General features: G+C 42.1%; 1 protein-coding gene across 1 annotated transcript in view; it reads right to left on the bottom strand.

The window, feature by feature from the left end:
• LOC109477829 (atrial natriuretic peptide receptor 1-like) overlaps window positions 1-14,102 on the bottom strand; it is an 18,545-nt gene extending 4,443 nt beyond the window's left edge. The window contains exons 1-18 of the mRNA XM_019779247.1: window positions 13,322-14,102; window positions 11,519-11,665; window positions 9,030-9,184; window positions 8,705-8,840; window positions 8,063-8,148; window positions 7,468-7,594; window positions 6,932-7,028; window positions 6,671-6,761; window positions 6,480-6,533; window positions 5,998-6,081; window positions 5,771-5,875; window positions 5,304-5,375; window positions 4,801-5,008; window positions 4,390-4,536; window positions 3,976-4,147; window positions 3,456-3,602; window positions 2,943-3,066; window positions 2,548-2,616 (exon numbers count right to left, since the gene is read on the bottom strand). Of these exons, the coding sequence (XP_019634806.1) occupies window positions 2,548-2,616; window positions 2,943-3,066; window positions 3,456-3,602; window positions 3,976-4,147; window positions 4,390-4,536; window positions 4,801-5,008; window positions 5,304-5,375; window positions 5,771-5,875; window positions 5,998-6,081; window positions 6,480-6,533; window positions 6,671-6,761; window positions 6,932-7,028; window positions 7,468-7,594; window positions 8,063-8,148; window positions 8,705-8,840; window positions 9,030-9,184; window positions 11,519-11,665; window positions 13,322-13,994 (2,694 nt within the window). The 5' untranslated portion in view covers window positions 13,995-14,102. The remainder of the gene's footprint in view (window positions 1-2,547; window positions 2,617-2,942; window positions 3,067-3,455; window positions 3,603-3,975; window positions 4,148-4,389; window positions 4,537-4,800; window positions 5,009-5,303; window positions 5,376-5,770; window positions 5,876-5,997; window positions 6,082-6,479; window positions 6,534-6,670; window positions 6,762-6,931; window positions 7,029-7,467; window positions 7,595-8,062; window positions 8,149-8,704; window positions 8,841-9,029; window positions 9,185-11,518; window positions 11,666-13,321) is intronic.
• Window positions 14,103-15,814: the final 1,712 nt, after the last annotated feature.

Raw genomic sequence — 15,814 nt, 5'->3', positions numbered from 1 at the left:
TGATATGTTTATGATGAAACGTACTGATAAATCGATAAATATGCACATTACCTTTATGTCCATTTCTCCTCTCGACTCGAGCAGGAATCTTTCTGTCTGACACAGGGCTTGGTAGGTGCTCTCGCTGACGTGGATTCTGAGGGCTAGGTGGACACAAATGACCACAAACAACTTTCAATACTACACGACATCAGTACAGGGTAAGGAAGCTGGACACTGCAGACCATAAGTAGCTCTACAAATTACGAATGGCGTTAGTATTTCATAAAGGGAACACTCATAACATGCACACCCTTCTACACTTCCTGACCACCTGTGACGTGTATTAATCCTGAACAAATACCTGAAATGAAGTGGTGCTCTAAGAAATATAGCATGCGCAGGCAAGCAAGATATTAGATTGTGTTATGTGTGATTTCACTCGGCAATGATATTAAAGTGCACTTTACAGTTATCACTGCCGGGTGAATGGATGTCTGGAGAGGTACACATTACGACCATTATCATAAACCTAGCTGAAGACAGTCAGAACAAGAGTAAACCGTTACCCATTCCGTATGTTTCCATCCGTGACGCTGTGTTGACGGTGTCGCCGAACAGACAGTACCGAGGCATCTTCCTCCCCACCACCCCGGCCGCGCACGGACCTGGACATACGCCACAATAATCATACAAAGTCTCGGCAGAAGTCTCGCGTTACTTTGAGACGTGCGCATGAGTTTGTGATGTAAACAACTCTTACTACCATGGCATCACAAGATTATAATAATAGTTTGGTTTATTGCAAGTGAACAACTGGCAACCCACAGGCTGAATTGTGTGGTCTTACACTCGTACATAAGGAAATATGACGACAAGTTGAACAAAGCTATCATCTAAAACTATGGCTAACACATTTATTAGTCAATATCTATGGTAATAAAAACTTTAGGGAGCGATAAAATCAGTAACAATACTAGAAAGGCCAATATTTGCTTTGGAGCAAATACAGCGATGGGTTCACCACATTTTACGACATGGCAGGGAAAGAATGAGAAACACAAGGGAAAACAATGATTTACATTGATATAACTATAATATGAAGTAAAATACAACTAAAACAACAGTTGGATAGCTATTCCCTACTTTATTGGTTAGGATTTTTAATTGCATAATGCAAACTGTTGATTTTCAAAATAAAAAAAAAACGTCCATGCCCCGCATTCCAATGCTGGAGCAGGAAAGCTTGAAATACCTACCAAAACACTTGAATACAGACATACTGTCAGTATGGAAATGCTCTGTGCAGGTGTTAATCAAGTTAAATCCCAACAGCCAATCAGCAAGAAATGCTCTGTGCAGGTGGAAATGCTCTGTGCAGGTGTTAATCAAGTTAAATCCCAACAGCCAATCAGCAAGAAGTATAGAGGAAAGCTGCATGCCTATTGGTTGATGCCCTGCATTCCATTGTGATGACTCATGTCCAAACGTGGTAAACAAGGCACCCTAACACAGTAATACATTTGCTATAACACAGACCAAAAAACTCAAATAAAACCATTACTAAAAGCCTGTATCACAATAATTTAAAAACGCCTAGGGGTATTTGCCCACTGTACCTCCATACCAAATTTCAGGACCTTGGGCCCTAAAATGAAGAAGCTGAATCCATTTAAAAAATGGCAGGAGAAGGAGAAGGAGAAGAAACACCAGAAAAAGCAATATGGTTTCACCACACCACGAACCCATAATTACAGTCATAGAAAAATACATCTTAGCTATAATATATAGATCATTAGGGGATTCCTCCACACCCTGTTATTTAGCATATTGTTATTATACCCTTCAAGTTATTATCATTGTCTTTTCTATTGCTATAAATGACAAGCACAACACTGGCAAAAAAAGCCAATTTCTTTTCGATGAATATAACTCGATGGACTTACCAGTGTGGATGCCGATTCGGAGTTTGAGTTGTTCAGATTTCCTGTGCCTGATTCTGAAGGTCTGGACCGCCCGGAGCATCTCCAGGGCCATCCGGGCGTATCTCCGCGGCGTGGTTACTGTTTCTCTCCGGTAGTCCGGACACCACGACGTAAGCGTCTCCTATCGTCTCCACCTGAAATTACAGCATTTAAATCCATGCTGGTGTGCGTTGTCATATATCTGTGCTTTATGCCTGACCAGTTAATACGTCATGCACACGACTATATAGCCTTGTATCCAGTCTATCGTGTTTGGGCCAGGCTGTTTTCAGGGCTCTAATAGTTTTCCCCCGTCCAGCTAAACAGACCGCCCGGTAGGAGTGTTTAATACGCCTGTAGGAGTTTGCACGTCAGGAGTTGATTAGCCCCACGAACAGCCCCTACGAGAAAACCTACCGGGCAACCTAGCTGAGTCGGGCGGGAAAGAGCATCTGCAGTCCCGAAGAGAACCCGCCCCAACCGCGATAGACTGGACGGGCTAACAACTTTAAACAAAAGTCTCGGCAGTCTCAGAGGCTGTTAGATTGATAAAGAACAAATTAATTAACCAGGAATTTGATTCCAAAGGAGCAGATTCACGTACCTTGTAAACATCGTAATTACCGATGATGTCATCGAAACAGGTGTACAGGTCATTCAGCATGTCCACAACCTTCAAAATAAAAGAGGTCTTGATTTTGACAAAGAAAAAATTGTTCATAACTCAAGTATTTTCAAGTATGGTGGTCTGTGTTGTTACCATGTGTCAATGTTATTGTGTGGCAGTTCCTATTTTGTACTGTTGTACTGTATTATGTAATGGACCACTGGAAGAATAGCTAAGCTAAATGCTAAAGCTAAATGTGGATCCAAAATAATTATAAAGTCAAAGCATCTATTTTAAGACCGGGTGTTCACTATATGATGCATTCTTAATGTTTAAAAGACCTCTTTGCTATTTGATAATCCAAAACTTGAAGGAAACGAAATTGCACGTACTTCCATGGGGCTACTGGCGGCAGACATGGCCGTGAAGCCGACGATATCGCTGAAGAACACGGTGACGCTGTCATACGACTCGGGGTGGACCGTGCCTCCGTGCTTCAGCTGATTCGCCACAGTCCTGGTAGAGATGAAACAGGTTCTTTAGGTATGATGCAATTTTAAAGACTATTGTACTTTCTATCACAAGAAATTGGGCTTACCCACATTTTCAATTGTACATCTCCAGTCTTTGCCTGCCTTTGTCAAAGAATGAGAGATCGAACACTTCTGTAACGTCACGTTATGTAGATAACACACATACCACTCGGTGTGCAGTGGATCATATGTTGCAGAAAGTCTATGGCGCCCCCCGTCTTTGTTGAGGGATGGTTGTATTGCAACTGCTCATCAAGTCACGTGGGCCATCTACATAACGTGACGTCACTAAATATCACAATTTTTTTCTCAAATGTCTTGTGTTGTTAGGTAGGGGTGGATAAACATGAACAGTTTGAAGGACGATCTGACCTTGGTAAGAGCCGTTCCAGCAGGTCCTCTGCCCGTTTCTTCTCGTCCAGAACCTGCGCAGTCTTCTCCTGCACCAGCGACTCCAGGTTATCCGCGTACTGCTCCATACGGGCCAGCAGGTTATCCAGGATGTTCTCACTCTTCATGCTAAAGCAAACAAACAAACAAACAGATAAACATCATGGGTTCCTAAAAACTAATGCATGTTATCGAAGGATAAGGTCACTAGCATGAGAATCGGGTTAGAGTTAGGGCTCAAATATTTGTTGGAAACTCTGGGGTGTTCTCGAAAACTATAACGATATCAAATGGAGCAAACATGAAATGTCAATGAATCTAGTATTTTCGTTGTACCCTCGTGCCTAAAAGTAGGCTCTATTATAATCATTTCTATCAAAAAGAAAGTCGAATAGTCACTGTTTCGTAACATTTTCCTTCGACCAGACTCCGTAGAATGTAGTATATGTGCAATAACGTCACTTACGGAAGACAGAAAAATTGTGTTTGGGGGGAAACATACCCACTTATTCTTCTCACGACTGCGCCGATGACCTTACAGTCCGGCCTCTCCTCCGGTGTTTCTGCCCAACACTGTGTCATGAGACCGGACAGTCCCACTGGACAGTCCTCCTCCAAAACTGTCGGTCGGAAGGGTACTCCGGACAGAGACAGCGCCACTCGGGTTACAATGTCTGCAAAACGACAACATGGAGATGTAATATTTTTACCCCACCTGGTCTGGTAAGACCATATGGGTTCCCCAAGGCATCATTTTTGGCCCTCCGGAATAACAAGTCCAAGAACGGTGCCTTGTGGAACCCCTGTCCCTGAGCCTGTAAAGAAATCACCTTATACGTGATAATACTTTGTAAAAAAATTGTCAAATGCATGGTAAAAACGTGCCTCCCAGTATTTAGAAATCCATTATCCTTACCTTTTGGCGATAGTTGGCTCCCCTCTTGGTAGAACACCCCTCTTCTGAAGGCGATCTCGTGCAGAATAAGTGCAAAACTGTAGACGTCAGCTTTCTGAGATCTCTCCGTCTTACCACGTAGGATCTCCGGCGCCGTCCAGAGCTGGTCTGAACAAAAATCACGTCATCAACATTCATGGTGATGTAGGTAAATCAATTGCAAACAAACAGAAATGGGCATCTTACTGTTGTTCATTTCACCAGAGTTTCCATATGAAAAATTGCACATATACAGCCCAGATTCACTAGAGACTTAAATACATTAGTGCAAATTATATACGTATTATCGACTTAAGAATCACTTACCTTTTGACTTTCTTCACATACAATAAGCACACATAGCACGCAAAAATGGTAGAATTGAAACCCTACCTTGTGCATGTTTCAGTGCAGTAACAGCGTTGTTGTTGAGAAGAAGTGCGTCAGATTTGGGCTCTTCGACAGAAATACGCTTCTTTTTTCTCAGCCGCCAGAGGCCGAAGTCGGTGATCTTGACCACAAACCGACTGTCCACCACACAGTTAGTAGACTTCAGACTCCCGTGGCACTTCAGGAAGCTGTTGTGCAGGTACTCCATACCCTTGTATAGTGACCAATGAGAAGATGGCATGAAATATTACAATTCAACCCTGCACTCAAAAATGTATGCGTACATATCAGTGGGTTTGATTTCTAGTAATTACATGTAGTAAAATGTATTAGATGGTAGTTCAAAACATATAATAGAATTTCGACGGTCAAACATGTTCCATATTATATATGTCCATTAGAACAGAACGTTAAGCTTCTATGTGTTGACATGGCTATCTCTCTAATAGTAGCTGGAGGGGTTTAGTTATATAATTATGTTATGTGTGAATTTGCGCAATACTCACTTTCACTATGTCCATAATAAGAGACCACCGAAAAGTCCAGTCCAGTTTGATGGACTCATTCTTCAGTATATCCTAAAATCGGGAGCAAAAAAACAACAACTCCGGATCAGGTAGGGTTCCCAAATGTTATGCACATAACTGTCAAACATTGCACTTGCCCTGCCCTTTCCTTGGTGCTGATTGGCTATCGACAGTACGTATGTTGATCCAGTGTAGTGTTACATCTGATCAAATTGCTGACAATCGCATGCAATGAGTATGGATAATGGCTTTTGAAGAAAAGTATAAAAAGTTTGTAAATTCGTACACGTTTATTTTTTCCTATAAGTACTTTCTGTACGTTTTGCCATATTGTTTTTTTTTATTATTTGTATGTTACAAAGCAAAGCAGTGTTCAATCACTGAGTGGGCTACCCTGGCTAAAGAAAATGATAAATATCAATAATAATAATAATGTGTGACGTCACCTGTAGGCTGCCCTTGGAGCAGTGGTCTATCAGGACGCAGCAGTTGGGCGCTTCTAGGCATGCGCCGACAATCCGGGCCAGATTGGGATGGTTCAGTTCACACAACTGTAGAAATACATCAGTAAATAATGAGTTTGACTTTATTTGGATCCACGCTTAGCATATATAAGAGTTATTTTCTGAGCATCTGAGCGCCTCCATGCGGCAGAAATAGGAAATGCACAAACCTGTTGTAGTTCCTTCAGGATCCCCCGTTTCATTGTCGCACGGCTTCCGTCAACTTTCAGTCCCTTCATGATGTAAACTGTGTTCTGTAGAGAAAATCAAAGGGAACATGTTAACAACAGTTACGCTATATGCTACACCTACAGGAGGGTCTGCATGCCCCTTTTCTTTAGGCGTACGTTATTTTCACTGTAAGCTACACGTAACAGCACATTGCCATTGATCACTTTTCTCAGAGGTTCCTGAACCTAGCGCTGTACATGTACGAATGAAAAATACCAACAAGAAATAAAAATGAGTTAATTTACCGTTAAGCGTTGCCGATCCTCCTGAATTTACCGAAAAGCGATGTCGGTCCTGCTGAATTTACCGTTCATGGTTACCAGGAACCCCACATGCAGACTCTCTAACAAGTTTATTACCACCTGTTGATGATATGCCCCCCTCCCCCTTATTCTGGAATGTCCATAATGAGTTTCCCTACCTTATATTCCGCCAGCTTGCAAGGAGAGTTTTCTTGGCCAGACGACAGAGAATTCTAGTGTCAACACAAAAGAGAGAAATTTATTACACAAAAAAGTAAAATTTCTGTCCCTTCTCTGCTTACTTACCATGGATCAAATCAATCACCCCAAACAAAGAAAAACATGAACTGTCTATAGCTTAAAATGATACCTTAGCACACGTAGAACGTGTTCTGATAGGGATGATGTCCTGAGATCTCAGCTGACATGTCTTGAAGGCAAGCTTCCTTTCCATAGTGTGTCTGGTGTAGTAGAATATACATGATATTAGAAAGAACGTTAGATTAGTCCAGGGTAGTTTTTACTCATTGATAAGACAAAAGTAGCATCGATGATATCTATATGTAGAACATTGTACTACTTGTGATGTTTCAATATTTACTCCGGAATGATTGTGAGTGACTTTTCTCACCTGTGATAGATGGTGTATCCGACTAACAGCAATATAATTGGAAAAACCAGCGCCAAGCCCAGGGTATAGATAGGTCCATACCGACCATTGCGGAGATCTGAAATGGCGAACGAGAAACGTGTCATCAACAGTATGTAAAATCACTCAAACAGCGCAGACCTTCCCAACTATGTGTAGAAAAGTGTCCACATACAGGTTCATTAACGTTACATATGATAAAGATATCACATTTCTTGGTATTCCCTTATTGTTTACTGCTCGCCTTTGGTATCTGACATGGATTTTTTTTGTGCTGACAAATCACTGGTGTAGCCTCTACCAGGCTTTGGGAGGCGACTGGATAGAGTAGAATTTGGCCAGATAGAGAGATAATATTCCGAGGGAGTTGGTCGCACATGTACTCTCTAGCGGACCAACTCTCCCTGCATGTTATCTCTCTATTTGACCATTTTTTTACTCTACCCAGTCGCCTCCCAAAGCCTGGTGAGGCTATCACCGGTGCACAATTCAACCATACTACTGCTTACCGAACGGGCACAGTTCCTCGTCGAAGCCGCAGTTCGGAGTATCGGGAGGGGGTGTGTGGCCTCCCCCGGCCCACCTGATCCTCGTGCCCGGCACGTCCTCGTACTTCCCGCTCAGACCAAAGTAGTACCCCACCGCCTGGAGTAGGAAAACATACTAGTACGTGACGATCAAGCCTAGCTTTGTATGTTGTTTGTATGTTAATTTTCTCATCAATGTTATGCTGAAAGCAGCCCAGTGCATGCAGACATATAGAAGGAAAAACGCAGTGGAGGAGTCACCAACAGTAATGCTATATCATCTAACAAGTCGCTTTCGTCAGTCGTACGATTTGATACATTACGACATAGAATTTTCAAGCAGTTTGTGACAGAACCAACCAAGGACCCAACAAGGTTCCACGATAACGTTTTCTGTACGACAAGACAGTTGAATTTTGTACGTCGTATAACATCAGTTTGCGATCGTACAGCGATCTTGGTCCGGTCATAAAGCAAGTGACAGCATCACCTAACGACACGATGCGACAAAGGTGGCTGTTCTTGATAATTGTTTTGAAGAAAAATCTAACAGTAGCGGCTGAAATCGAATGGTGAGTTGTCTGACCTTCATGTAGCCGTCCTGGAAGCTGTACATCATGTAGTTAGTCTCCCTGTCACCGTTACCGTCCAGAGTCACCCAACCCTGCACTCCTACAGACACAACAACAACTTATAGACAAGGATGGCAATGGTCCCCAGCTAAACGGTACCTTTGATAGTTATGACACTGTAGAAGCAATCATCTGTCTTTTGTATCTATAGCTGGCCTTATGCTTGTTTTCGTTGGCTTGAGTCCAACAGCACGTCGGCAGAACATACTGCGCCCGCGCCAAGCTCAGATTTTCTACGATTTCAATGTTGCATCAGAATTTTGCCCGTTGCAGACGATGCATGTCTTTTCCGGTACAACTTTTGAAAATTATGGACGCTGTGTACGTCAAATACGTCAATGCGACCTTAAATGAGACGTTCTGTCGAAGTGCTATGTACAATACATTCCGTGTTTCGAACAGGCATAGTACGTTCTGCCGTTGTGCTGAGTTCAACCATGCCTGAGTATGTTAACACCTAGCGTCATTCTGTAATGAACATGCGAGTAAAAAATATTCTAATGGTTTAAGTATCCACGTATAGAACGGTTTTTTTAATTGATTCCGTAAATTTACTGTAATCTAGTTATGAAATGTAGTTTTTAACTGCCGCTAACCTCCGAAGGTTCTATTTCGCACTCTCTCCGCTAGGCGGCGCCCGTCGTACGGATCCTCCCCGAACGCCAGGGTTTCGTTGAGAGCATGCGCGTAGATGTTCACGGTGTCGTATGCAATAGCAGCCATAACCGACACCTAGAAAAACAACATGGAAAATCAAAGACAAAAGTCGCATCACTAAAGTTGAATACAGTCTCATTTCAGAAGGTAGTCATTAGTCAATATATGAAAGCCTAAGCTATATGATTAGGTGTTTATCACAACTTAATTTTCATAACGGGTACATTTGTAAAACGATGCGTTAATTTTTTAAAACAATTTTACCTCCTCGTCTGGGTGGAATTCATAGGAAAACGTCTGACGAGATCGTCGTCTGACGTCACGCGAGAAAGTGCGAGAATCGTCGTTGTTTGGCCTGTACACAGACAGCATGAATAACGACTTGTAGGCTTCACGGGCGGCGTCATCACGGGAGTCGCCTAGAGAAACGTCAGGAGGAAAAAAAAGCATTTTCAAGAATTAAGATGTGGGCAAGAATGAAGTGCACTGATCTTAGACAGTGAGAGACACAAACACACACACGCACACACGTTCGCGTACATGCACACACACATGCATGCACACACACATGCATGCACACACACATGCACATGCAAACACACAGAGAGATACACATACACATGAACAAACAAACAAACACACACAAGAGAGAAAGAGAGAGGGAGAGAGAACGGAGCTCGAGGGAGGCCGAAATACACAAAGGGAATGCAATAATGAAACATGCCAAAAAACAGTTACTCAAGCAACTGGATATGATTTTGATGACGTTTTCAAAATCATATCCAGTTGCTTGAGTAACTGTTTTTTGGCATATCGTATTACCTGGATGTCTAACCTTCATCGACAATAATGAAACAATACAATCGAATCCTCGCGTTCTCCCACAAGGTTAACACTGACAAGTGCACTTGATAAAGCTTTACACAATCAAACCAGCCGCAACAAGGACTCGGTCAGGAAAGTCATTCTACTCCGACGTTTAACTGACTTGTCCGGATTGTTTACACTATTGGATGTATACACACCTGATAAACTTGCCCTGACATGTGCCCGGGGGTTTGTTTTGGATCGCAGACCCTAAAATATGTCGATTGAACTCACTACTGATAACTGAGTTTATTTATATCAGTGGCAGAGTGCTACAAACCGTAAAGGCAAGGCCGACTTGCAACTTCTGTGGTCTTTGACCGTTTATTTTGTTTTTATGCCTTAAGTTAGCTGAAATTGTCAACTTTGTCTGGTATGGCTTATCTGTGTATTTGTCGTTCCAGCAATCTTGGTCTTCATATGTGCTTGGGAGGTCTTTTGAAAACAGATGAAAGAAAAACTTAGAAGTAAATTTAGCAAGTCCATCATAGAACAATCTCACATTTCCTTCCTTCGAATTTCTTTCTTTCTTTCTTTCTTTCTTTCTTTCTTTCTTTCTTTCTTTCTTTCTTTCTTTCTCTCTCTCTCTCTCTCTCTCTCTCTCTTTCTCTCTCTCTCTCTCTTTCTTTCTTTCTTTCTTTCGTTCTCTTTCTTTCGTTCTTTCTTTCTTTCTTTCTTTCTTTCTTTCTTTCGTTCTCTTTCTTTCGTTCTTTCTTTCTTTCGTTCTCTTTCTTTCGTTCTCTTTCTTTCTTTCCCGTTCGTCTGACTTTAGAAGGCAAAATGAAATGGAAATGAACTGTATGAACTTTCTGTCAGAAATTCTTGGTAGCATCGCTCTATTTGTACACCACCAGGCATTCCTTCGTGTGGAAATGACATTAGGATATGCACGTGACGTCTTTCCGAAAGTTAACACCTCTATACATCATTAGAAGCACAGCGCTTTCAGACATGTGACGTGAGCCGACATCAGAAAGCTGCCATTTCCTGAAAATTTACGCCTAGAACCGGATGTCTGCGTACATAGTACACCTTTAATAGCCCGGAAAATGTGTTTTGAGGAGGGCGAACTGCGATAGACACAGGCCGTGAAAAAATATGGGCACTCTCAAAAAACACAGATGTGAATTTTCATGAGTAGGAGAAGCTATTGTGGAATAACTAATAAGCTTAGACGTTTCTTTTGCCCTTCTGTCGTTGATGCATTATACAGTATTTGACAAAAGCGTATATTTTATTGTTTTCGTCCCATTTCCGCATAGAATGCTCTAAAACTTTACGCTCTGATACCAGCTTTCAGCACTTATACTTCATGAGACGCGTACGGCTAATGGTAGTGCGATCATACAGCTAAAAGGGTCATGAGGTGACATTCCTCTTCAATATACTCAGCAAACCGACTTGAATATATGCCATTTGTTATGCGCATTTAACGATGGGACTTTAAGTTTGCTCATACGGGTGTCATACGAGTACAAACTTTCCAACGGAAGTTGTAGTCGACTTATAACTGTGTTTCGATACAATAAGAGAAATATTTTCGGTAGTCTTAAGTTAGCTTTCTTCATCTCAAAATAGCCACAGGTTTTTCTTATTGTGAAATACAATTTATCCATCATCATTATCGTCCTATTCACCCCGGCGGACGTTCAGAACTTCTGTTCACCATTTATGGACTCTCGTGGCCCCCACAATTTCACAAGTGTTGGTGGGGTAGCGGATCGATCTTTCGGAAGCGGACCAAAGCTAGCAACGCTGGACTCAACTTCAACAGCTTTCTTCAGTTCAAAATAGCCACAGGTTTCTCTTATTGTGAAACACATTCAATTCAACCACGTATGCATAAAGAACGAACATACAAAAAGTTTTCTGTTCACGTCTCTGACCTTTTTTCCAGGAGAAGTTGCCGAAGATCTCGTCGTGCCGAAAGTACCTGAGACAGAAGAAGACGTGGTCCCCGCCAGTCAGGCCCAGGTCGTGCGCAGTCAGCATCAGGCGCCGGATCAGGTCTCCGGGAGCCGACAGCAAAATAACTGAGGAAAGAGAAGGAAGGAAATGCTCTATGTTTATCCCAGAGTTTTACTGTACGATGTAGCAGTGGATTGACTCTTTGAAATGTGGTGGTCTTGTCTTTGTCTGTAGTGTGATTTAAGATATTAAAGATTTTAGATATCTTATGAGAATCAATATGTCATACCTAGTCAATTTGTATTGAGTCAGGCTGTTAAATCAGTCTCGAGGCTGACATCGGACTTGTCATTACGATGACTAAAAGACTCATTGAAAGTTCATTGGAAGCTCTTGGAAGGCATTTAATGTGTGGCTGTGTTGGAATAACTTGTCAAACCCCATGTACAATGTTTCTCTCAGTCCGTAAATAAGAATACCTCGAAAACTCACAAGAAGAAGGGCACTAGCTCAGGGAACTGGTCAGATTTTGAAAATTGTCAGACGTTTCAAGTAGTATCCACTACTTTTTGTCAGTAAAAGTCATAAAAAAATTTTTAAAATCTACCCAGTTCCTTGAGTAACGTTTTTCTTGTGTATCTCATTACAGGGATGTCTAGCATTTATCGATTTACCTCGAAAAATGTCCCGTACTAAAAAAAAGTCTATATTAATTTGTCAAATCCTTTCCGTGTGTCTTCTTTGATGTTCCTTGACAGGTGATTCATGTACCACACATCATGCCTCCAGATTAGAAACCGTGTACACACATCGAGATTAGTTTGTGCTCGAGTTTCGTGCTTTACGATGTGTTAATGTAAACAGCATGGCGTGCGAGGCATCCCAACTTCGTAAACAGAAGCATTTCTATTTATTTTAGTTCGTACATCATGAAATATTTTCAGACTTTACACACATGCGAGGGTAAAAGAAGCCTAAAACGACTACAGTCTGAACCTGTGTCCAGTGTAACAGCGGGGGGTTTATAGGCGCTACCAACTGACCCGGCCGATAGGTCTAAACCTTTTCGCCGAGCGGTTAGAGCGTCTGGTTATGAAGCTCTGGTGCCCGGACGGTCGTGGGTTCAAACCCCGGCCCGGGACCAGATGGGTTTTTACTGGCTCCTCCTGTTTCTTACACCAGTAGCAGTAGCAGACATTTTCTCTATCTCAGAGTTTAATTTTCAGTTCAGGGCTGTAGAATGTAATTTAGGGAGGACTGTTTCATGTTACGGTTCTATATTTGATTGGATAATCACACAAGAAGTGACTAAAATGACGCCGGGAAATTTAATCAGTCAAGAGGGCTGATAACACGGAAATATGAGCTGAACAGTTTGCCTTGATGGAACATTCCATTCTCTCAATTTCTTAATCAATGACAGAGGCTGTCTTAGGCTTTAGGGATATAATGCAGCTTGTGAGTAAGGCTTGGTAATAAGGAGACTTTTCTAGATAAATAAAATATTGCGGATTCGTATAACTGTATAGCCGGTACCTGCCATATATCGATTTTAGTTGATTTTTTTAGTAAAACTACATTGCATATGTCTACTCATTCTCAAAATAGTTTCTATATATAGCTATAATTGTGTGACACCGTCTAAAGCAATAGTCGTTCTTCACAAAAAGAAAAGGCCGTTCGAAGTTCCTAATTTTGGTACGAATGTTTTGTAATGTTGGTATTTTCCAAATGGATATATAGAGATAGGAATGTTGATCGATGTGGAAAACGTGACTTACTTCTGGCGTGTTTTGTCGTCTGTGTCAGGACTTTTTCCAGACTGTCGTCCTGACTCAGTACGTGGTAGGAGGAGACGGTCATGTTCAGTTCCTCGGCGTGGTCTACAATTCCGTTGGCGGGGATGGTCCAGCCAATGTCCCAGTGACTTATTACAGCGAAACGATTCCATCCGAACCTCTTACATATCGCCACGTAAAAACTGCCCCAAGTTTTAGCAGGTCCGAAAAATCGCACTAGAGTCGAAAAGTGGTGTTTGTCGTGCATGTCTATGGCGTTACACAGAGGGGTAAAGACGGGGAGATTCCAGTAGGCTGCGAGGTTAGCTACAGGTCTACAGACCTGGGAACAGGTAGGACCGATGAAGCCACTATAGCTTCCGTTGAAAATATTTTCCAGGGCTTGACCGGTGCCATGCACTGGGTCGCACTCCGTGTCGACATAAGTGTAGGTTAAGACGTGACCAGAAAGTAAGTTTGGGTCGCTGTTGACAGAGTCGATGGCCATGAGAGCCCCCGCGGCCATCCGCTTGGCGCTGAAGTACAGCTCGGCGTCCCCGTCCACGTCGTGACGCGTCGTGGTCATCATGACGAGTACTCGGTACTCCTCGCACCTTCCCCCGCCCAGCCACCAGAGGCACGCCGCTGCGGTCATCGCGACTTTCCACGAAGCCATCCTACGGTCCGGGTGCGGGTTGATTTGTGCCGTGTGGGGTCTACAGACTACGTGCTTTAGATACTACAGAGTCTCGCTAAGGGAAAACACATTTGAGTTGTCACTGGACCGTAGTGAGATAACGTTGCTATAGAGAGAGCTGAAGATGGGGGTCAGTCATTATGTGTTAGTATTGTAGAGAGCAGTACCTCCCCAATGTACAGTAGCTATTTTCTTCCTCGACCGTTTGTTTTTCTAACTTATCAGGAAATCTCGCATCTTGACACCAAAATGAATTGTTGACACAGTAGCTGGTCGTCCAAATATGAATTATTATTATTTCTCCAATCAAATGTTGTTCTGAAAGTTTGTTTATATGTTAAAGAATAAAAACAAGTTGTTATTTTCGTTGGGGGCAAATATCCACTTTTTGGGGGGACAAAAAGCATATGCTACATACTCACAAAACGAGCTAGAATTGTAACACGAAGAAAGAAAAACGAATAACATGCAACTTCTAACCCCTGTCCTGTGAATTTTATTGGTTTGTAGGACGATTTCCCTCTCACAACGTTAACACCATCCAGTCCTATTAGTGAACCGTCCCCTAACTATAATATACACTTGTATTTGACATGCTGTACGTTCCGGATCTGGGCACCGTACCAAGTACAACCAAGAGGTCAGGTGTGATCTCTGCAAGTTTTCTCTGGAAACAAGATTGGATGACTCGGTGGAATATGATCTTCCTATCGGGAGTCTCCAATTAGTGAATTGAACAGAATGATAAGTATATGATAGCAAAAGAAAAATAGTCTGGCAACTTTTAAATAATGATACATTTCAGATAAAGAGACAGAAGTAATTTGCAAGTTCAGGTTCTACAATCATATATTACCTGTAACATTTCAAGCATTCTTTATTTTGAGGCAAGTTGTATTTATACAACTCTTGATTTTCATACGCGGTGTGTTCTTCTATTGACAGTTTTACAACGATACCTTCTCGTACTAGCCCAGTGTTAGTTCTACTGCCATACTTTATTCACGCCACGAGTTGGAATGAGCAAGGAAGTCTATGCTTCATTGCACAACAGGTATCAAGTGACAAGTCAGGGTATGGCACATTCTGATTTGTTTTACGTCTCTAAACCTTTCTCGAGAACTCGAGGAAAAGAAATGGAGAGATAGATAAGGGAGACACTGAGAGAAAGAAAGTTTGGAATCCACCTCCAGTTGTTGCGGTGGTCAAACTTTCATGATGCTGTCTGCGATTTATATAGTATGTATATACGATTTACAGTTCTTCATGTGAACTCTGCCTTGCTTACGTGCAATCAGTCATGCACACCTGAGAAAGAAGCGTGACTTTGAATAGCCTTGATTGACATCTGAACATTTCATTTAAAAGGTATGGCCAACCTGATCTGTTTCTAATCCAGCCGGACCGCCATCGGCTATTTTGGACACAGATATCTCATGTCTGATGACTTTCCGGTCGGACACTGAACTCAACACTTGCCCACCTAAAGATAGTAAATTATGTCATGTCAATAAATCACCGTACAGAGTGTGGAAAGGTGGCCACGTGTAGCAACACCGTCTGTTAATCGTCTGACACTGGAGCAAAATCCAGCTGACATGTAGTTCTCAAATTTGTCGCTAGGGAGATCAACTCAGAGAATAGTGGGACTGCTGTCTGAAACTAAACATGTCCTCCATCAACGTACACGAACACGAACTTAAACACGAATTTTCACCGTGGTTTATATTGCATCATGATAAATTAATCTCTTTCTGTTTCCGTGCAACCATTTCATATCAACATATCACATACTGTCC

Source organism: Branchiostoma belcheri, unplaced genomic scaffold, assembly GCF_001625305.1.
Source record: "Branchiostoma belcheri isolate BF01 breed outbred unplaced genomic scaffold, Haploidv18h27 scaffold41, whole genome shotgun sequence".
In the NCBI taxonomy this organism is placed as follows: domain Eukaryota; kingdom Metazoa; phylum Chordata; class Leptocardii; order Amphioxiformes; family Branchiostomatidae; genus Branchiostoma; species Branchiostoma belcheri.
Note: the sequence above shows the minus strand (reverse complement) of the source record. Positions and strands in the feature narration are given on the sequence as shown.